The 24,212-nt window shown below is 40.0% G+C and overlaps 1 protein-coding gene across 2 annotated transcripts in view; it reads left to right on the top strand.

The window, feature by feature from the left end:
• igsf11 (immunoglobulin superfamily member 11) overlaps window positions 1–22,130 on the top strand; it is a 52,559-nt gene extending 30,429 nt beyond the window's left edge. The window contains exons 3-8 of one of the 2 annotated variants that reach the window (XM_049726639.2): window positions 11,692–11,855; window positions 16,758–16,965; window positions 17,235–17,390; window positions 18,556–18,678; window positions 19,201–19,348; window positions 19,469–22,130. In XM_049726639.2, coding sequence (XP_049582596.1) covers window positions 11,692–11,855; window positions 16,758–16,965; window positions 17,235–17,390; window positions 18,556–18,678; window positions 19,201–19,348; window positions 19,469–20,024 — 1,355 coding nt within the window. In that variant the 3' untranslated portion in view covers window positions 20,025–22,130. Of the gene's footprint in view, window positions 1–11,691; window positions 11,856–11,878; window positions 12,048–16,757; window positions 16,966–17,234; window positions 17,391–18,555; window positions 18,679–19,200; window positions 19,349–19,468 lie in introns of those variants that run through there. The other variant, XM_049726640.2, reaches the window with a different exon arrangement.
• Window positions 22,131–24,212: the final 2,082 nt, after the last annotated feature.

The raw sequence follows: 24,212 nt of genomic DNA, 5'->3' as shown, positions 1-24,212 counted from the left end.
TGGATGTGTGCAAAATGATACGCTGCTTGTGTGACAATTCCTCGCCAACATCCGATCGTGTTATCAGGAACGCGTCTCTGTGCAGAAGTTTATTGCTGGAACTCAGACACCCCCCCTAAAGTCCCATTTTACCCAATTTTACTTTCACCGTGTCACAAACTTTCGCTCGCCTCATTTCTTCCCATCTCCAGAGAAGATGCCGGCTCGCCAAACTCTCTGCTCATTTAACATGCAGCTTGACTTTTGATGGGATTCATTTGAATGTAAATGACACAGTGATGGTTGGAAATGATTTTATTGGCTAAAGCAGCAGGGTTTTCAAATAATAATAATAAAGAATAAAATAACCTTGAAATCAGTCCATGGAAAAAGGAGAGCAAAGGGGAAAACAACAAGCCACCAAAGTCATTAGCAGCTTTAGCGACTGCAAAAGTAATGAAATTATGCGGTCACTCGGTGAACAGATCAATATGTGGTTTGATTCTTATTTAGTCATTTTAAATGGCCACTAATGGGTCGTTTGTCTAAGGTGGCATTAATGGAGGGGGGAGAAAAAAGTAACAACTGAATAGAGGATGTCGATCTAAGAAACACTGAATGCAGCACAACAAATATTCTTTAGGGATTATCTTTGTGGATAAGAAAGAGCTCAGCCCTTCAATTCTAGGAAACAGGAAATAAGTTCATTCTTTATTCTCTATTCTACTCGGCGCAAATTATGAAGCCATCTTGTAGGAATTCTTCTCTCCTTGCATTACAAAGGTCAAAGGTCAGATCCGGTTTATTTTTATTGGTGAGGTTATTCTTTAAATCCTGGAGATTATTTTTTTTTAAAAAAACTGATATATTATAGGATTAGATATGTTCATATATTTATTCTCTAAAAAAATATACGCTTTATCACTTTGATGGAAATAAATATTGTCATCTCATTTGTATCATTTGTTTGTACTTCGCAACATTTGAGAAAAAGATTAGCAAGCAATGTACTATAATATACATGATGAATCATAATACTTAACCAAAAATAAACATTGCAAAGCATATTCTAGTGAAAGCTGCATTCAATTTCCAAATGCTGCGTAATAGCTGAGAGACATAATGAAGCCGCGGGAGATCAAATTGTTCTCAGTCAATGTTAAAGCCATTGAAAGTCACATCGAGCCACAATTTATATTTGCCAACATTTGCCCTCGACTTCTCCGCCAGTAATCATGTTGTTTTATGAGACAGCTCCAGCTTCCTTCACATTTAAGGGTTGAAAGTCACAGTGACTATTCCACGTCCTTAGCACTCCCATTGATTCTCTTTAGTTACCCAACGAGAGCCAACGGCCTTTTCCCGCCTAACGTCATACATCACTTGATATTGAGAGCAGACTTTTCCCTCTTGTCTCTTACTTTTTTTTTTTTTTTTTTTTTTTTTTACTTACCGTATTTTCCGCACTATAAGTATTATAAGGCGCAACTTCAATGAATGGCCCATTTTAAAACTTTGTCCATATATAAGGCGCACCGGATTATAAAGCGCACCTTCAATGAATGGCCCATTTTAAAACTTTGTCCATATATGATATATACATTTGGCCCGAGGGCCGGACTTTGGACACACCTGCTGTAGTGGCTCAATATTGGTCCATATATAAGGCGCACCTGATTATAAGGCGCACTGTCGGCTTTTGAGAAAATTGGAGGTTTTTAGGTGCGCCTTATAGTGCGGAAAATACGGTACTATTTCATTTACTTGATTTCTTTGTCTCTAAACTGACAGCAATCATCTCATGTGTTTATCTGTCAGAATTTCACATAGTACTACACATGTCCTGCACCCTTTGACTTTTTTTTGTAAATATTTTTGCCTTCTCCCACCCCATTTGAAACAAGAATAGACTGATGAAGTGTGAGACGGGCGCCACACTAATCATGTGATGAATGTGTTCATTCTGTGTGTAGCCCTGAGCCTTGAATAGCTCAGCTGATTATTTAGGGGCGTGTTCTGGATTTATGCGGGTTCTCTAGTAAGATGTGAGAACACAATGACGTGCGCACGTTAGCCGCGAGACATTCTAGAGGAGTGATGAACTATCTGGTTTGTTGCTGAAGTACTTCTCTGTTTTGTGTTTGATGTTAACATATTGAGCTTTCAGCATTATAAAAGCCTTCAATTGATTCTAAGCTCCATTAATAATACCGTGGTTCTTTTCCATCCCTGAGAGGCGAAAGTATAGGAGGCCGGGAGCGATAAAGCTGGAGAAAGTGCACGGGGATCACAGGGGGATCATGTATGTACAGATTGAAGAGATTGACCCTGGGCTTCGGAACGTATACAACATGAACGTTCTTAAAAAATGGTTGAGTAGTTGAGAACAGCCTCGTTTCGCTACATTTTGCAAAATGCATTTAAAAATGTAATATATGGAAAATATGTAATATATGATTTTGTACTAGATGAAATTCTGTTTGTTACTTTGTTTTAGTATCCCCAGTTCATTTTTGAGTAAGTCTTAATTGACTTTTTTCCCCCTTCTCGCTACTTGAGCACCACTCAAGGTTTATTGGGCGCAAATTTTGAAGTATATTGCTGGCACCGGGAGGAATCCTCACAAAAATCATACATTTTCAGGAAACACTTTGTTGCGCCATTAACCTTGTATTGCCAACCAGAGCAAGTGAATTTCAACGCTTTGTATTGGTCCAATTTGTAAAAACAAAAAACAGACCCATGTAGGGTCGTATTGATTTGTGGGGTAAAAAAAAACTAACCAAATTTGGACAGTCTATTTTATTGTGTGTATTCCCCAAAATAAAAGTAAAGTAAATAAAAAAATATATATGAAAAAAAATACTGCAGAGAGTGAGAACAATGAAATAACTGTACTGTGATTTGCACAATAAAAAGAAAACAATAACATGAACTTTCCTAAAATGAGAAAATCAGACAATGCCCCAAAAATAGCAAGAAAGTTTGTTGTGGATTAGTTGAAAAATGGGTGTCATCCAGAAAGCCCACAAAGTTGGTTTGTCCAATTAAATAGTAACTTCCTCACACAGGTTTGTGTACTGTCCTCACATTTGCACTTACACATCAACGTAGACAAACTGATCCCCAGACTCCGCTCGGAGCTTGTCAATCACGGCCTGAGCTGTCTCAGCGGACTTGCACACACACCAAGACAATCAATAGGTTTGTGTTCGTCGAGCAGTGTATCCCCCGAACACACACACACACATACCAACACCATCCACACCATCAAGTCTCTGACCAGTTTGTGGACAATCCCTGGACAGTTGATACACTGAAGATATCGATTGATCTATATTAACATGGCGTCCGTGAATAGCATCAGGCAACAGAGGAGAAAAAAATAAGGCAGGAGACGTGAATGAAAAGGAGGATGATATGAAGTGTAGTTTAATAAGGAACAAGCTATATTGAGATGAGATCGGTCAGGAGGGGAAGACAAGGAAGAAGCAATGCCGCGTGCCTCTGATGATATGCCAAAAGATACTACATGTCAGATTTGAGCAAGGCCTCAAGCTCTCTTTGTTGACATGTTAACAAGCAAAGCAAACTTGTTGAGTTTGTGATTATGCGGATTCCAACTGTCATGTGATGGATTTTTACAACTCTGAAATGAAGCATCAAAATAGCACTTGGAAAAATCTTGTTGTCCTACTTTTTTTTTCCAATTCAGACTTGTCATTCATAACTTCTCATGCTAGTTTTCTAATCGTATTCTGACAGTTTTTGTGCAGCCTGAAAGAGTCCTTATTCTTAATCATTAAAATGTGAGATTACACTATACTAATAAAATTATTAAATCACGACAAATCTCCCAAAAGGATTTTTTTTTTTTGCTGGCGCATGCTCTCATCCAGGTAAAAATACAGCAGCTGAGCTTTTATGTAATAAGTGGCTTGACCTCTGTGGGAAAAGTGCTGTTGTGTCGGGGTCTGTTTGGAAGGGAGGAGCTTCTTTCTTCTAATGGCCAGCACGTGTGACTCCTCGCTTGTCAGCTGTTTAACCTCTTTTCGCCTTCCTTCCATCCCGCGTCTCTCGCACGCCACATACGCACATCCATTTCCTGTTTTCATTGTAAACTCTCTCTTTTGTGGACGGGAAGGAGGAGGCGTGTTTGCCAGCCATATGGCAGTGCCAAAGGCGTCCGGAGCAGATGTGCTTGGCATTGGGGCTTTGCTCCATCAAGCGCATGCCGACACACAGACACACACAAAAACACACACCGATACATACGCACACTTAGAGCATGTACAAATACTAAATGACCACCAAAATAGAAACTTGCAACTACTTTTAATCAAGTCCCATCCCGATGAAACATTCAACGGAGTCGTTTTAGATGTGTTTAAAATTTCTAAAAACTGGGTCCCAACATTTGACTGCAAAGGAGAGCTGATTAGTGTACAAGTCCTCAGTTTGCCCGCTTAAATTTTTTTTTGCAGCCTGGGGAAAAAGCTTGCCTATAGAGGACTGACTCAGCTTTTATGCTTTGTCTCTCTTCAAGTATTATTTTTTGCTGAATAGTATAAGAACGATGGAGGTGTCTACTGTATGTGTGATACAATAAAGTATTTGTCTTTCATTCCTCCTGAATGAAACAAAAATGTAAATTTGACAAGAGTGGAGAGTGATAAAGCCGCAATGTCTGCTGAGCCAGCGTTTGATGGCCGCCAAACATTGCAATCCAGCAAAGGACACAGAAACTTAGATAAGCACTTTTTGGATTTAGAATATGGTCGGTGATAAGAAGATCACCGTGTTGTTCTCCACGCTAATATTTGCTTCGTTTATTAATTCCAGAAATATTACTCACTTTATAGCCAAAGTTTGCATTTTCCTTTTCACATTACGCTAAAAAACTCCAACCTCTTCCAAGTGTAATTTTTTTAAATTAGCATTTCAAATTAGCATTTTCACAATTCCTGACAATTCAAATCAAAATAGCCGGATGGATGAACTTGCTTACCTAAAAAATGTGGTGGGCCATCTGCAGCTGTGAACAATATTCATATTCATCACAACCAAAATGTTTTCAATCAAACGCAAAATTAAACAAACTGGTCTCATTTGTCCGACTTGAGTGAGAGAACCAATCACAGTTCAGCCATTACGTCCAAAGCATTATTAAGCATGAGTAATGTTCTACAAACAAAATGTCATATCAAAAGACAAATGATGCTTTGGATGCAGTGGAGGAGAAAACAAACAAGTGTATTTTTTTAATGGGATTAAAATGGCTTTCGTTGGTAATCAATTTTGTGTGCTTGTTCTTCTCCGACGAAGAACATACATCACTTGGCTGCTCATCTGTCATGATGGAGTCGGCGCCGAGCAGCTGTCCACAGGGAGCTTGCAAACTTTTCTGTCACCATAGCCAAAAAAAGTTTGATAAAAAGATAGTGTGTGTGAATGTGTGACAGTGTGACAGCTGGTAAAGGGAAGCTACTGACTTCGTAGTCATTTTAAATATAGTTTGACAAGCCAGATCATGCATACAATGAATAAATGTTATTAGTCTTCTGGAAGAGATGTCAGCTGGCAGGCCCGGAAAGAGAAAAGCAGTCTGGATTGAAAAACAGATGCATGTAAAGAAACCATCAAAAGGTCACTGGCTAATATGTCAGACATGGTGAAATTAAATGAATTGGCCAAGGGCTGTCTTTTTTTGCTACCCTTTTGTTTATCCAATAATTTGAACGTTTAAAAGATAATTGAGTGAGGTTGCCCTGCTATTGCTCGTATTATGGAATCCGCGCGATTATCTGATTTGACAAGACCGAGACACCCACGAAGCACATCTTCGGCGGACTCTCGACGCTCAGCCACCGTTTGCAGGGGAGTTTATCGTGCAGCACGATTGAACTAAGCCAGGAGCAAATCAGTTCATGAGGTGATTCCATTCAGTGCCAAACAACACAACTCGATCCTTGTCTACTAATCCTGCCCCCTCCCCACCCTGTCACGCTCTTTATATCATTATGGGGAGTTATTTGATAGAGCGACTGTAAAATTGAAATCCCCTTACTTCAGGTAAACAAACAAACATGGAGCTGTCCTATCTTTTCAGACGGCTTCTCAAAAAAACGACGCATCTGACTAACGATGCACATGGAGAGCCCAAAACCGCAGAAAAAAATGGGTGTACTGTATCGAGCCTGGATTCAGAACAATTATTGGACTCATTCATTTTCTGTGAAGTGCAGGCACTGCTAGCCTCAGGCCTATGATCAGAGGCGACTGTTACTTCAGTCCCATGTGAAATCAGGCAATCACAGCAGTGCCGATGTGAAGCAAGAGACGAATGGAACAAAAAGCATTGCTTTCAGCAACGATCTGCGAGAAAGAAACCAAGTCCCAGTCTTATATATTCATTGGATCGCGCTCCATTCAATTCAACCAGGGACAAGAAACAATGAACTGAGTGAGTGTTCATAGTGAAGCTCAGCCACAGGGGTTCGGAGAGAAGATAAATCGTTACAAGTCCTTATTCCTGTTGGATAGAACCACCTGCTGAGGACCTGCTGATTCTCACCCTCTCACAGTTTTTGCCAGTGGGTTGCAAATCATTGATTTAATCAAATTTTAGAAAACTACAGTAACAGTTGAAAGGATATTCATGTCCGAAATACAATCAATAGAGACTTACAAGACAATTAGTACAAGGCGGTGCAGACAAGATTACCTCAGGCTAAGTGATGGTTCCAGGAACAGGCAGACCGGTATTATCTGCTCGCTCGGCCGAGAGGCTTAGACTGCATTTAGGCTAACCTGTTCGTGCAGACAGTGGAGAGAGAGTGTCAAGATTTGTCCTTAACCCTCAGACACGAGAGAAACTACAATGAAGCTCCACATTCACTACTCAATGACCTATTGAGTGAATAGTTTTGTTGACATGCCTCCTTTAGCTATTTAATGTTAAAATTAAATAGAAAATTAAAATGATGAATTAGAATCAATACAAAAAAAAAATATCATTTTAATTCAAATTTTTACAAGCTGAACTAAATGGTAATGATGTGACGCTATCAGTTCACAACTACAAGCACAAAATACTAATTTAACGGTGTCAATCAAATTTCAACATGATTATTTGATATCATCTAGTTTACCAAAATATGTTTTTACATTAAATCATTTTACAACCAATCTCTTCATTGTTTCGTATCATCTAGTATACCCAATTTGTTAAGACATTTTTCTCTCTTTTTTTTCCTCTCTTCATTGTTTCACCGTAGTCTTTTCATCTAGTTTACCAAAATATTTTTTTACATTAAATCATTTTACAACCAATCTCTTCATTGTTTCGTATCATCTAGTTTACCTAATTTGCTAAAACATTTTTCTCTCATTTTTTTTTCTCTCTTCATTGTTTCAGTTCGCTCAAGACGTACCCGGAAACCAATTTGACAATACTCGACTGCTCTTTTTCGCTTCATTGGGAGAAGCAAGGGGCATGTCACCCAGTTAAAAGGGACTTGAGGATTACAGCTGCCAAAGACCAAAATTGAGCCTCTTGCCAATCATGTACTGGCAGATCAGCATGCTTGCCAGGAAGTTAGATTTATACACAGACATTGTGACAGGTTTGCCAAACGTGCAGTTTGCCAGGAAAAGGAATTACTCCACACAGAGGCGTTATATGAGGCGGTAGCTGGTAGAGTCTTTGGGGGAGAATTCAACTCTTGTTTCTCAGATGTCATTTTTGTAAACCATCATGTTGGTTTTTTTATCATGTGTGTAATCTGAGTTAGCACGTGAACTAGCTATCCGTGATTAGTGTACACAACTAAAGTAGGTACTTTGTGGTTTTGGACATTGTGTGTGTATTGTGTGTGTGTTGTGTGTGTTAGTTAAGTTTGAGTATGCATGTGTTGAGCCATCTGTTCTCTGCTTTATCAGTAGTCTTCCAGTGCCCGGGCTTATCTGTGCACAAGGGTAGTGCTGGCCTACTTTAACCTTCTGCTCACTCACTTTACCCAGTCCAGCACAATAGTTTAATGTTAATCGCCGGTCACCATCTTTTTTATTTTTTGTAGTGACGAAAACTGAGGAAAAATATCAATTTCATTCTCATTTGCCTCACCAAACAGTGAGCACACTGTTTTGCAAAGTTTGCAAGTTTTTGACAGAAGGCTTGTTGATGCATACTTAATGGATCTAAAGTGGTCAGATGCGGTGCTCTAAAACAGGCCTTCTTCAGTCTCATGAGGAGAAAGTCGGAATGTGCTGATTCTCATGTGATGGGGTGTGACCAGAAACCACAAGTAGAGTCGTAAAAGATTATCTCTTAAGAAATGTTGTTTGTGCTATATAATTTTGACCTTTAGTAAATATTTTGCAGTATACGTATATGGGGGTTAGTCTAGTGAGTCCCGTCAAGCGGTTTGTCTATGTGGCTAATAGGTCAACGAGGATGGGCGGGGCAGGGGGATGAGAGGAAGGATGAGCAAGAGATTTTTTAAGCTCTGTCCATGGGCAAATGTTTGGCGGGCAGCCTGAAGAGGGTGGAGTGCAGCACCGGGAGATCAGTGGAAGGCATAGAAATGGATGTAAATAGGCAATGTCATGTGAGCAAATCACTGGCAGACACTGAGCTGACATCATAGTTTGGGTTTGGAAAAATAAAATGAAAAAAAAAAAATCTTCAAATCCCTCATGCCATGAGAATACATTTCGACTGATGAAAAGAGACAGTTATTTTTCCAAATTGAAGGATTTGACTTTGGGGTAGTCACTGGCTTTTGTCTATCAATTTGAGATAATGTACTTTATCTGCTGGTGACACAATGTTAAACAACTGTCGGGAAAAAGCAGTTTATGACAAATGTGTAATGAATAAATAAATAAATACAGACAAATTAAACACTAAGTCAAAAATAATCAATTCAACTGAAATAGAAAATTAAATTAAATTTCTTGACATTGTAATTGATGCAAAACTATTCTGAAAATCATAGAATGTCAAAAAAATGTTTTTCACAAAACCAAGAATCTCCTAAAGAATCTTTATACACAATATACTTCAAACATTTTCAAATTCCAATTAATCAAACTCAAAAAGCAAGCAACTTCAAAACAGTCCTCAGAAGATTTTCCAAGGGTTTTAGTTTCAGATTAAGTAAAGACTCGATGAGGAAGGAATAGCATGCGACCTATTTTTCTGTCAACATGCTTTGAATTTAGTGATGAATTGCCATCCAACAGCTGGGTACACGAATATACCACCTGAGTTTCACACGGATTTTTTTTGCGCGCCTGTTGTTTTGCATGATGGATTACATCACAGGCAGTGACAACAACACAAACAAATCTCACAATGAACCACCTGGGACAGAGAATTTTATTTGAATGCAGCCAGAGGTGTCGTGTACAAATACTATTTGCGAACATTTGTCCAATAACGTTCAATGTTTTCACTCAGACACGAGCAAGTTGCCATTTCAGCCCAACTCTTCTAAAAGGGTGCAGATAAAACTTAAAACGGAATCAGCGAGGCCAACTGTTACCCCTCAAGCAAGAGATAGCTGCGTTTTTACGCTCGATCTCTCGTTGCTCCTGGACTCTTTTCCTCCCACGTCCATGAAATTCTCACGCTCACACCAAGAAATGCTGTTGGGAAAAAAAAATGGTAGTTATCATGCATAAAAATGGACAACTGTTAACTCTCTTAATTAGTTTTGTGGATTATACTGTAAATGTGAATATGATTTACTGTACAGTACAGTAAATTTGCAGATGTGAGTACATTATGCAAAGTATTGGAAAGATTGGAAGACTGTCAACCTGCCTTATAGTGGTCCGTGGATGTATTCAGGTGGTCTGGGAAATTGGAAATGGAAAATAATTTCTGAAAATAAAATTGATTTATTATTTGGACTAGATTTATTTTCCATCAAATTTTGTGAAGCATTTACCTGTCCAAATGATGCTGAGATTCCCAAAATAAACAGACGCAAATAAATAGCCTGTGTAGGTGTATCCTCCTTTGGTGCATAATGAAATAATATTCCGCCAAAGCAGTGGGCCCCGAGTTGCTTCTTGGTTATAATGGAGTTGAAAACTCCAGCTCTATGCCACCATGGATAAGCCTTGAACTCGAGCATCACATTTACCGATGTACCTTCGATCTGTGGTGTCTTGTGTTCTCATGCATTAACCAACAGCAGCTTGGACGCGTGGCTCCTGAAGGAGAAACGATCTTTCCAACACATCTTCAATGTTGTTTATGCCTTCACTCCTCAAGGGCTGTGGGATTGCCTGTAGTCTATTTAGACTCCCTAGAAAGCCCACTTTGTTCTTTTGCTCTGTCTTCAAACGGAGAACATGAGCTTCGATGAATGAGCTTCATAAAATGTTCAGTATCAATTGGAACATTTGTCACCTTTATTTAATATCTGTTGCCACACTTTTGATGCACAATTTTGAATTTAACTAGCATAGCTGTAAACTGGCCATTTATTTGAGGCCGTTTGAAATGAAAATGATTCCACTGGGCTCTGTTAGCATCCTGTGACAATTTATATAACCACTGAGACATTTACTGAGCTCAGCCCCTGGCAAGAACAATCAAAGAAACATTAGTGCAAGTGCTCCATCAAAGCTCAGTGTTTCATATTATCACTCTTACAGCTAAACAAAATAAAACAATGAAATAAGTATAGTTCAACATCTTTCTTTTTCTTCCTTACTGGGAACTCATTACCTGTAATGAGGACAATATTTGTTGGCTTACATTGATTGGTCCAAAGAGGTCACAGCGTGGCTGACATTTGAGTGGAATATCTTTAAGTAAAAAGGCTTGAATTATTTATGCATGTTTTCATGACTATATCGATGATGAGTGGCTTATCCGGCCTCCCTTGTGCCAACAGTTAGTGGATAGAACACACTGTCTTCCAGCCTGATGAAAGCGTAGGTAGGAAGTTGCAGCCAGACCAAGAAAGCGACAGTTAAAAAAATAAAAAAAACAGTTGATAGCGTATGCAAAATGCCGTGCATAGACAAAACACAAACAAGCCAAGGTCCATATTTAGTATTTAGTTCTAATAATAATAATAAATAATATTTATAACGCACTTTACATTCGGAGGAATCTCAAAGTGCTACATGGTAAAAACAAGAAAACAAACCAAAGACTAGTAGTAGTTCTCTCACATTGGCATGACTCCGACATCATGACTAACAAAGAGGATTAACAGGACATGATCAATTATCTGTAATTCTATCAGAGACATCATCCCCCTCACAATCTTTCGATAAGATGAAGTCATTGAGGGTTTCGGACATGGCTTGTGGGGGGAGAGGTAACTTAGTTTAGGCTGTAATTTCTTTAGCTGAACTCGAAATAGGTTGTGCGTGTTCAGATTTGTCTTTGTGAGTCTGTTATATCCGACAGCTGTGTTGAGATGAGCAAACCAGATCCATAGCTCCTTGCTTTTTTCGGGATCAACATTTGTTTCGCAAACCACGGTTTTATCTCATGCTACGTTTCACTGTGTGTGGGTGCGATGAGAACATTTCTAAAGAGTAGCTTGCTTTGAATATTAAATTAATATCAATTTGACAGTATGAGCTTTACTAGCTTCACAGTTTTTGCGATCCAATAACTCTGATCGACTTCAACATTTGTGTATGAAGTCACCGATGGGTTTCCGCCTCTTCCCTTTGCAGTGAGCGTACGCGCGCTGGATGTGATGGTGTCACAGAGCAGTATCCAGGTAGCCCGAGGCCAAGCAGCCGTCCTGCCTTGCTCCTTCACCACAAGCGCTGCTCTCAACAACCTCAACATCATCTGGATGGTGATCCCACTGTCCAATGCCAACCAGCCAGAACAGGTGCAGTCAAACACACTCGCTCATAGTGGAACTGAACTCTATGCCGTAGCTTCCAAGAGAAGAAAAACTCAATTAAAGGAAGGATGGAAAACATATAGTATAGATTATTCTAACTCACTTTCCAATGTAACCTCACTGCGTATGCCTCATGTGGATGGCTGCTTTCACCTTGACATCTTGCAGTCAAAACAGGTACATATGATGTTGATTTGGATCAAGGTGTGTTCAGATAGAGCCTGAAGAGTATTTTGGAAAATAGATTATGTACAGACACTTTTGATACTCTTATACTCACATATGCAAGGTCAAGACTAGTGTCAGAGGTTATGCACAATGTACATTTTTAAATGTATACTATATAGTCACTTTTTGCCAGTGAAAAACTGAAATGATCAGTCTGTATTTTGAGGAACATAGCTACGAGCATGGTTGAGATGTTAGCAAAGTAGCATTTTGTGTAATCAAGCTTCCGTCATCATAGTATTGGATCTCAAGACTGGCTCATATTGGAGCTAAGTAAAAGCAATCTGCTAAATTCTAAAAAGTCGCTACTATAATAAAAAACATTAAGTGGCGTTACCGAAAATGTGATTTGCCGCAGATGAAATAAATGTATTCATGCAAAGCTAAAATGGGGATTTTTTTACAACCAAACTTGTGCAGATCGAAAATCTCTTTTGGTGCATCTGAACGCACCTTGAGGTATAAGTTACATACGTACAAGTTTTAGCTATTAGCTTTTAATAGCTGTAGAGGTGTGTCTTTGCTTTTAAAATGTGTCAAGCATTTTTTTTTTTCTGCTCATTACACAGAAACAGACTGAAACAAGTATAATTTGGTCTCTATTGTTTTGTGTAGTTAGTTTAAATTCCTGCACTTCCTGCTATGGCTCCACTCTCCTTTTTTTTCTTTTTCTTCTCACCTCTCCTCTCACACTACCCTCCACTTGTCCTTCCATCCTTCCAGGACTCATTTTTAACTTATTTAACATGCAGCTGCTGGCCATACAAGCTCACCTGCCTTTCCTCACTTTGAACCTCCGCTGGTCGGCCGTCCAAATAATATGATTATCTTCTGCACTAATTACCTCATGCCCACGACAGGCTCTATATAGCAGCTGTTCACTCCACACAAACGCTCGCACACAGGCACAAACTAGCTTCAGACATGCTGCTGGTCCAAAATGCGGCACAGATCTACATGCATCCATGCATAGCTCATGCAGTTTATATATTTACCGTGTCCACGCAACTTGCAGTGACACAAACATGCATGCAAAGTTCTCAAGAGATATGTCAAATCAGATTCATGAATTCATACAAGCCCAGAAGTGCATATTGCACATCACGCTGTTATGTTCTCACTGCTGTGATGCTCAAATATGCTCGACAAATGTAATGACCAGAATTACCTCATGCGATAGCAGCTAGCTGCCATCCACTGCCACAAGATATTCAAAGTCTCATGCAGCACCTTCACTCTGTATTACATAATATGTACTTTAGAAGTGTAAACACAAGATCACAACTTTTTCAAGTGCACATTGTCATAAACAATGAAATGCCATACACAATAAGAAAAAAGCACTTTCAGTTCTTTGTGTGAATTTGCGTGGGGGGCGACAGTGCTAGAACAAGGTCATTTTGGGAAGAGAGAATGTCATAAATGATTACAGTTGATGCTAAAAGCCATTAAGAATTACTGAACAGAACTCTGTACACTTACACACCCTCGCAGTCAGCGAAAGCGCTCTTGGGCCACTCAGCTCGCACTCAGTCTTCTCAAATTTGAATACCTTGTTCAGATAAAAAGCGACAGTGCTACTTATTGAGCTCTGTTACAACGCAAAAGCACGAAAAATGTCAGCTCCTCTCACACACACCAAACTTGGCTTCTGTGGTGTTACTTAGAATATTAGTGCTTGGTGTTATGACTTTTCATTCGGTGGTGTGTTTGTGTGCTTTACAGCCACATCACATGATTTTCTTTTTTAAGGATTTGGTCTTGAAATTAATTTGGTAGAATACCGTATCGATTACTCGGCGACAACTCCTGGGCCTCTTGCCCAAATTGGGCTTGGGTAGGCTATTATTCACCCGAGACCCGAATGAAGATAAATGTTGTAAAATATGGATGGATAGAAATTGATAGATGGAGAAATAAGAAATATAGCCTCAAGTTTTAGGATAAACATCTCTATGGGCCTGCCTATGGCTTTACTTTGCCCAGATCAGCTTTATACTAATTTTGGATTATTGTGCTAGTTCTTAACTAGCCGTAGACATGCTACCTAGGTGCCATATGGATGTTACGTATTAAAAAAAAAAGGTGTGTGTGTGCATATTAAAAAAAAAAGGTGTGTGTGTGTATATGTACATCATAGACTGTGATGTGTGACTTGTATCTGTGTTGCAGTGTTAATTACCTCTTCTCACCATTAAAGTTACGAGCCTGTTAAAATGATATTTTTAGCAGCTCTTTAAATACATCAAAGTATAAATGTACAATTTGAAGTGAACCGCTGCTCTGATTATATCGAGGTCAGGGATAATCTGTAGCGCAAAAAAATGACATTAATCTGTAATAGAGAACATCTGTCAACGTATTTCAGATGATCAGATTTTGATCCTCATCTGAACCTCCCAATCCATCAGAGGATGAGTCTATGCCATACGCATTGTAAAAAGACCACAATTGAATTTTCCCTCTTAGGATCAATAAAGGATTATTACCATGGGTCAGGTAAACATAAAGACAATCGGGCTGGTTATGTTTAGATGTTTCTCCTTCCTAACCAAGGACACCAAAGGTCTAGTTATTTCATGTTTTATTAACATTATCCCATTATAGGTGTGTTAGGAGTGGGTGCGTCCCAGCACTAATGTCCAAAATCTGACAATCGTAATCTCAACAGGTGAACTTTTTCCAACCTCATCCATGTAGCAAAGTTTCAACATAAGTTTCTTCTTCACCTTACTGAGCTCTTTGCATTTTGTTCTTGCAATCATCTTTTTCCAGGATGGCCACTCCTGGATAGAATACCAACAATGTTGAACTTTTCCAAATTCTAGATTGAGCGCAAGCTGATAAGCAGAGCAAAACGTGGATCCTAGAAATCCACACTAGAAACATGGTTGACAATAAAACAGAAGAGGAACATATGGCAAACCTGCAGTTTAAAGTGAGTCCCGGCTCATATTGTTGATGTCATGTCTCAGAGGATAGAAAGAGATAACAGTGGCAGCTTATGGTTAGAAAATTGAAGGGAGGCCGTGGGGGTTTAAAGGTTTATTCAGGCTTTATTTAGGCAGTAGCTGTATCCCTTGTGTTCGCAGCCAAAAGGTCCTTGGCTTTGCTCAGAAGTAGGCTATGCTCATCTGAAAACAAAACACGCGTGCAATATAACACGTTAGGTTAGGAACGATAGAGCTGTTCCAAAGGCGCTGGCGTGTCCAGACTTGGGCTAGCAGAGTTCTTTGCTCTGTCCATCATCTGAATGCCTGTGCTGACCTCTTTTCCATTCGCATACAGTGGTTCGAGCCAAGCAGGCCACGCGGGAGGATGAGGCGATTTAGACATGTACAGTACGTTGGATCAACAGACTCAATATTACAGCGATTGAGAAGTTAAATTAAATTTAAAGATAGAACAAATGCATAATTGAGTAAAATGCATCAAAAGTTGTCACTGTTTTTTTTATTTATTCCTCTGCACATTCATTCACACACAAATTGAATACTGACGTGAGCTCAATTGATTGTTTTCAGCAAGCATCGTGATTATAAAAGTATAAAACGACAGCGGGGAAAGTGTGCCGTCGTGACACGTGGGGAAAAAAGCAAGGACAGTTATTTTGGCCGAGCAATCACACACACTCTCAAGCCCACGATGCGTTGCTATACCAGTCCCACGAGAAAATGAATGCACCGTGACATAGCAAACCACACAGACATGGAGGAGATGAAGTCGCGGGCTCTCATCACAGCCGAGGAGCTGCCTATTCATCTGCACGTAAGAGGACAAAGCGAGCGCGCGCTGCACTCAGGAAATTGCAGCCGCACAATTTACAACCGTTAAGCAGCAGCGGCGGACAGCAGAGACGCACACACACACACACGTGAGCGCGCACAAACCCACAGCTTTCATCAAAACTATCCCTCTCACGCTCACAGACACACACACTGAAGCCGGTTGTTTCCCTGGCTGGGTCTTTGAACCGTTCAATGAGGAGTCTTTTCAGCCAAGTGAATGGGCCCCTCTGATTCCCCTCTGAGTGTGAGTTGCTGTGCGCATGTGCACAAACCATGTGTTTGTGTGTGTCCTCTTCATCTTTTGTGCAGGCCCAGCTGAGGGCTGAGAGCTGTTTTGCATTGGGGGCTCGGCCACACAAACCAGCTTGTTCAAAGTTAGTTAAAAATCACAGCAGGGCTTCAAAAGAATGTGTTAGATTTGGATTTGTGAGAAAGGTAGTTCAACCTTGTAACAGCGATGTTGCCACGCAACATACAATTGCAATTCGAAGGCAAATATTTTCAATTATGCATCGTTTTAGTATGTCAAAGTCACTTAACTAGAAGCAAGCACCTACTCGAATGTTTTGTCACTATGTTTGATTTTTTTTTTCCTCTCAAGAGATTTTAAAGTTGTTCAACTTTTTAATTTTTACACATTCTCTGAGTAGAACTGCCTTCACCCCTTTTTTGCACAAGGTTGTACTGGATCTTCCCCAACCACTTAATAGCACTCTACAAACGAGATGTAAATTAAGCATTAGGATTTTAGTATTGCTTTAACTGAGGCTTTGTCACTAATAGCTATATTTTAATTTCTGTCTACACCCCCCCCCCCCTTTGCCTTTTTTTTGCCACCTTCCTTCTCCCTTTTTGTGTTATGCCAATCCAGGTGATAATCTACCAGGGCGGCCAGGTGTTCAGCCTCGCGAACCACCTCAATGGTCGTGTGGGTTTTGTGTCCACCATGCCAAGTACAAGTGCCTCCATCTTTATTAACAACACCCAACTGACAGACACCGGAACCTACCAGTGTCTGGTCAACAACCTCCCGGACAGAGGGGGGCGCAATATTGGTGTCATCGGGCTCACTGTGCTAGGTAGTTATGCAACATGATTGTTGACAATATCAATTATTTTGTATTTAAATTACATCCAAATCTGACTACTGGTACTTTTTAAATGACACATTTGTCTTCCATTCACAAACAATAAGCACCTGCTGGATAAATTACTTTGACTCACCTGGTTTTAAAAGACCATATAATTTCTGGTCTTTATAAATATAATTTTGCATAAAAAAAGACAAATAAAATATTTGCATTGTAAAGTGCTTGCCATCTCACTACCCACTCTTTTCATCTGTCAGTGCCCCCCTCGGTGCCAGCATGTCGACTCCAGGGAACGCTGGATGTGGGCAGCGACATCATGCTGTTTTGCAGCTCAGATGAAGGTATTCCAACACCATCCTACTCGTGGGAGAAGCTAGACGCTCTGCCCAAGCTGCCGCACAACGCCATGCAAGGTATTAGAAACAAGCTGGCCATCGGGGTTCCCTTTTGCCCCACCTTTGCTGGTAAATGTAACACACACGTGAGGGAGCGCTGGCTCTGCCTACTTTTATCACAACCATACCTGGAGATTTCCATCCTGTGATCCTTCTGAGGACCAATTGTGTGATTCAAATGAGAACGAGGAATGTGTTGCGTGCGTGTGATGAAGAATTTTTGGTGTTATTCTATTTTTCACCCCTTTCTCTCAGGCTGACTACCAATTGCTGACGTTTTCACACTTCATCCAAGAAGCACTTGCATGTGTTAAACTGGATGTCGGCAACTGGCATTCAGCCTAAGAGAGCTTTTTAGTGGCCTCTCCTCTCTTATCCGGCTGTGACCTTTGCACAGCAGACAGTCTTCATCACCTGTTGCACTGTGTGTACACTACCGGTCAAATAAAGGCTCAAGTACAAAAAGGCCTCCGAAACAAAAGCCAATTGAACCTGCATTTTTTTTCTGAGTGCAAATTGAACTCTCCATGTCAATAAAATATTCCAGGCAGTTGTCAGAGCCTTGTCGTGAAACAAGTAGTGCTTTTGCACAGTGCATGTAACCGCTTAACTCATTCATCCATTCTCTATAACAAACTAATATGCAACAGTTGTTAAATATGCAGAATTTATTCAGTGGTCAAAATATGATTCAGTGTCAAGGAGGTGTTTAGAATTATGGATGTATTTTGTAGTGCTCATAACTTCTCTGTGTCATATTGAGGTTTTTTATTTGTCTGTAATATTTGAATAGACTTTTCAACCACTTTCAATAAAAGCACATAACCAAAGATTATAATAAAAAAAACTCTTTACTCATTAAATTAATATACCAATAGTGGGTCCATCAAAACTGAGCGTTATCCTTCTTAAAGCAGAATATTTGTAGACTCATTACAAGCGCAACGACGCTTCCAAATGGTGCTGATGGCTCTTGCAGTACGTTTTATCATAGCTATCTGGCGCCCCCTAAAGTTTAATGGCCGAAGTAGTAATAAAAATGGAATTTTCAAATGCAATTTAAGTCATTCATTCTACTTCATTCAGTCTCAATTCTACTTCAAGCAAACATGTCTGTAACGGGTTTTATGCTGCGATTTGTGTCTTTGATTTACAACACAACCTGTGTGCGTGCGTCTCACAGACCAGATGCAGGGCACTGTGACGCTGAGAAACATCAGCACCAGTACCTCAGGACTCTACCAGTGCACCTCCACCAATGCCATTGGCAAGAGCACATGCCTGCTCAATCTTCAGGTTGTTCCGCGTAAGTGCTCCAAACACACTGTTCTGACACAAACCTGCTGCGTGATACTGCTGGTATTTATAAACATTTCACTCATGAGATGTACAGTTCAAAAAAATCTCCCTGTGACATTTGTCAAACTGGTATGAAACCAAGCAAAGTTGCAACAATCGCTCATCGGTGATGTCAAAACTTGCCGGGATTGACACAATCAGACCAAAATGGAGACATGGGGTCAAAGAGGTAGCATTATATGACATGACAGCGAGGAATGTAATGTTTTTTGTTTTTGGTTTTGATGAAGCATGACAAGCAGAGCAATAGTCTAGATTTGTAGTCAATTAAAACTGTTGCCTTAGAATAATATGACTCAAATAAAAGTCAAAAGCACTCCTCCAAATAAATAATTGAAAGAAAACCTTCTGGTACTCCAGTACTGAGTAAGTTTTGTGTAATTTCTAATAAATCAGTTCTTCTTATTATCACACCCGTGTGCAATTTAATGTACAATATCAGCATAATTTTTTTCCCAACATTCTTTAGCCCAACCTCAGAGTGTGGGCCTGATAGCCGGTACCATTGCAACTGGAGTGCTGGCACTCATCATCTGCTGCCTGTTAGTGGTGGTCACCCTCTACTATTGGAAGAATAAGAACAAATACGAGGAAGAAGAGATACCCAATGAGATCAGGTTAATCAATATTTTTTTTTCTTTGGAGAATTGTGACAATTTATTGTTTGAGACTCTCTCGAAGGAATTTTTCAAGTAAATATCCAACATGATAGACTTCTCACATGATCATCTCCACAGGGAAGACGACCTCCCCCCAAAGAGGTCGTCATCTGTGAAAGCGTTCCATGCCGATGCCTCATCCTCAGAGAATGACACCCTGACCTCCACCAACACCTACAACAGTCGCTACTGGCACAACCCCAAACCCAACTATGACACCAACTCATACACACGGTACAACGGAGACACGCGACAGACCTTCGCCACAGCTGTCCATGGCGCGCACGGGCACAGACAGTCCCAGAATCCGGGCCACGGGCACGGCCAAGCGGTCACGGCACCGGGCTCGGCCCCGTTGTCTCGTCACGCTCAGCCTGCGACGACAACAAGTTCCACCTTTGCCAACGGCAGCCACACACTCCCGCCACCCAAGACCCTGGTGGTCACGACAAACTCAGCCCCATCTCCCCCCACCATGGCGCGCAGCAACGGCTCCGTGAGCCTAAAGCCAGTGGTGACGCCCGCGCACGGGCAGCATACGCACTCGTACGCCGTGAGCCAGGCCACGCTGGAGCGGATGGGGGCGGTGCCCGTCATGGTGCCCGCTCAAAGCAGAGCGGGCTCACTGGTCTGAAAACTTCTCTTTGAAAACAGGACTTACATAGTTTTTGGTTGCTTTTTAAAATCCATGATGAAAACCAAACTGAATATGGGCTGAAACAGCCTGCTGCCCTTTATTTGAATATTTCAACTGTGTCTTTCTCTACTGTGTGCTGTTCTTTTTTTTTAATTCTAAAAACAATGTAGGATTTTTACGATGCCAATTTATTTATTAAAATTATCCTACCTTTTTATTTGGAAGTAGAAGACTGGAATTAAATCAGCAATTATTTTTTTTTTTGGATGGTTTTATAACTGTTGGTTTTGTTCCCCCCCCAAAACATTGCAGGCATTTCAAGCTCAGTGTGACGGGCACTCCGTGGTTAGTTAGGGGTCATCTCAAATTCCTTCGTAAATGCATGTGGTATGTGTTGAAGGATATTTTCTAGCCACAATTGATGTTTGACAAATTCAAAAATTGGGATCGGAGGATGATGTTGATAGTTATGCACTGAAAAAGTGAATGTTGGATGAACATAAATAAGAATGATACAACGACTGCAATGGCCTTAGAGAGAGAAAGAAAATGAGAATGACAGGCTTTATAGATGCAAAATGTTGCATAATACAGAATATGTTATAAAATAAAAGTTTTTATTGTGTTTAAGCACTTTTTAGAGCAATTTAGACAGCCTACCAGAACGGTCTGATTGGTGAAATGCTTTATACCCATACAACTCTTTACATGATGTCACTGTTCAAAGGATGCATCTTCATTTTTTTGTTGTTGTCCTTTATGTTTTTATTTTAAAAATATATATTTTTTGAGAGAAAAAAAATGCAGGTGCATTTTTTTTTTTAAACTTCACTGTTATCCTAATTTGATTTGTCACCTCTGTGCTGCTTGTTGGAAATAATTTTTTATTTGATTAATGCTTAGTGAAATTTACAAATATATATTTAAAAAATAATTTCTACCCCCACACTTTACAAAGGAAGCAATTACTGTTATTTGTTACTGTACATATTGTAACTACAACGTTAGGCTAGAATCAAAGAAATCATTTGAATTTGACTCGTGTCTTAACATTTTGTGGGGTCGGAGGCACCGAAAAAAAATCCTGCTGATTCACTGAAGGGATGTTTTATTTGTTAATTTCTTGCTTTATTTTCCTCCAGAAAATTTACATTTTTTGTTCACAAGGCAGGTAAACCCAATATGTTTACGCTGTATATGGTAGAAGTATATGTGTTTTATATTTTTAACCAAATTTTCAGCAAAGGAACTCAGCTTTGACATTTCTTGTATGTTAACCTAATGCAATATTGTCTTCTGGCAAAAAAATGTATTCCGCAATTTGACGAAAGAATTCATGTTTTTATTTGTATTGCCGTTTCCTGGATACATCCGCAGTCGGGAAATGCAATCTCTTGTTGTCCTGGAAACAGTTGAGCCACTGTCATCTTCATGTCTCATCATCTAAGAGTTATTTACACTGGGTTGAAACTGAATCTGACTTTTATAATTCTGTTTATATTTAATGTATGTAAATCGGTGCAGTCATAGCTGTACATGTGCCATTTTCACTCAAACGAAAAAGATGGAAAAGTTCAGATGGATTATTTGATTAGTTTATTAGCTAGTCTAATATTGTGTATGCCCAACATGGACAAAAGTATAAGAACAAAGTTGGACTCATTGCACATGTCACTTCTCTTTAAACTTGCTTATGCTACTCAAACACATCCAAACTAAAAGGTTCCAAAAATGACGAACGCACACATGTAACCACATCCTTTCTTATTTACCTGTCAGTGTTTCCAAATGAAGTTCATTAAGATTTTCTCAGCATCTCAGCCAATGTCCCCTCACCGTGGTTGTTAACACTGAGACGTGCTCTCAGGTTTCTGTTCTTATTATTCAAGGGACAATGGCCACCTTGAAAATCTAAATGGGCAAACGGTGACTAAACGACCGATATCCCGTGTCCATGACCTAGCGTTGAGGTGTTAGAGTGAATAATGACCAAACCAATTTGTAAATATGTAAAGAAATCAATTTGTTCTTACTGTTGGTTTGAAATGTCAAATAGGAAACATAACACTGGAACTTGTAGAGAATAAAATATTGTTGATACAATCTTCTCCTTTTGGAGTGTGTCATTTGTTTTCATATCTTTTAACAACAAGCTCTTCAATATCATGTCTCTGGTCCCAATCAGCCGAGATGGACTGCAGTTCACCAGCAAGCCTTAAGAAGTCAAGCGGTATCAGAAATGGTGGCTGCTGGAATGCTCCTAAAGTACTTCTAGAATAAACCACTAGATAGCAGTATTTATACACACATCATCACCGCTTACATTGATTGTTAGGAGCACTTGACAAGTAAAATAACCTGGCCTGATGATTTCTATCATGTCGAGCTGGCTTCTTTCTGCTTTTCCCGTGAAGGCAAATAACTATGCTTACACTGTTTCATGTTCCCCCAAATTAATTGTGTCAATACATTTAAGCTTACAGTCCCCGATAACCACAGAAGAACAGTTTTCAAGTTATTAAAGAAGAGCTCACCCCTTTCACTACTTCAACTACCTTTCTTCTAAAATTGTCCATACCAATTTGTAAAAGTGAAAAAGCTCCAATCATGCTGTAACTCAAAGACACTAGATAACATCAGTGCAGATGATCGATTTCTTCCTTGGGGGGTCTGTATATAAAAAGGTCGGAGGCGAACAATGGCAGTAGCCTACTGTGTGCTAATGATGGCTGGCAAAGTTCACTCATGAACTGATGCATGTTATTTACTTCATTTTTGGTTTCATGGAAGATATACACGCGCCTTGTTTTTCAACACTAGATTATCCATTGCACTAATTATATTAGTTTGTCAGCTTAGCATGGTGGATGAGTCGTTAGTGCATCCATGTCACACTTGAGGTCCAGGGTTCGAGTCTCTGTTCTGGCCTTTGTTTTCAGTTCATGTGAATTTTCTTTGGTTTCCTCCCACATGGTTGATTGAAGACTCTAAATCGACAAGTGGTGTGTGTGAAATGGGTGCTCTGCAATTGGACAGTCCAGTGTTTATCTTCCAGCCCTTGTTCTGCTTGTTTTGCTTGCTCGGTGGCCACAAATGCATCGCATACAGAGCTTGCTGATGAGGTGATCATTAGAATCAGGTGTTGTAGCAAGGAGTGATGGGAAACTGGATGTGGATCTCGTCGGGTTCCTTACCCTAGGACAAAGGATTACAGGACATTTGTTCAAATGAAGGAATTGATCCCTCGTGTCATCATCAGGCACCAGCTAATCTACTTCAAGAGGTAAATATTTGTGTTTATCATACAATCAGATTGTTTAATGACTGTTTGGGTTTGTAAGCACTAGATGGCAGAACAGACCAGGTAGGCTAGCTTCTACCTTGGCACATTTTGTTTCACTTTGACACATTATTTTTGGAGGAAAGGTCGTGTTCCTTTGCAAGGTTGAGACGTATGGCCAATTGCCAGAAAGTTGCAGGTGAGCAAGGCTCGCCCAATTTTATTTTACTTCTGCACTTTGGATCCCCTGTGTCGTGACCTTACCATTTTACAACGCCCTCTAAAATGTTATTGAGTCAGCGTGTGAAGTCGCCAACATATTAATAACATGCATTGGAATTCAGTGCATGTCTAAAGCTAGCACACATGTCGATTTACTGTCCCTCATAGATGTGACGTCTTTTTATTTTTTTTTACATGATGCACATTCACATTCAGTGGAGTAAGTACATCTACATTCATGTCATCTCCAGACAATCTATTCAGCCCTTGTGCCCAGTAATGGTAATTATGTCTCATTTATCCACACCACTGGGATCCAAGCTTAGAGTGCTTTTGAAAAACTTTTATCTAATCCAGACGAATCACTTTGTCATTCATATATTGCGTGACCTCGGAGATCATGCTAGCAATGATTGCAGTAATAGAACTGAATTGGCCCATCTCGGAGAGCTCAAGGGTGAATCAATTAGCTGTTTCTTTGTCTCCCACTGGATCGCAGTACATACTGTAGAACAGCGTCCACCCCTGACCGAGAATATTGGATTCGATTCAACGGGGCTCTGATGCTGGCAAGTGGCCGAGATGGTGTGGAGTGCCAGCAAGGAAGGGAGGGATGAGCAAGGTGGCGGTGTGTGAAGGGGAACAAATGGAATAATGAAGAAAAAAGCATGCAGGCAGAGGCG

Source organism: Syngnathus scovelli, chromosome 7, assembly GCF_024217435.2.
Source record: "Syngnathus scovelli strain Florida chromosome 7, RoL_Ssco_1.2, whole genome shotgun sequence".
Classification (NCBI taxonomy): Eukaryota; Metazoa; Chordata; class Actinopteri; order Syngnathiformes; family Syngnathidae; genus Syngnathus; species Syngnathus scovelli.
Note: the sequence above shows the minus strand (reverse complement) of the source record. Positions and strands in the feature narration are given on the sequence as shown.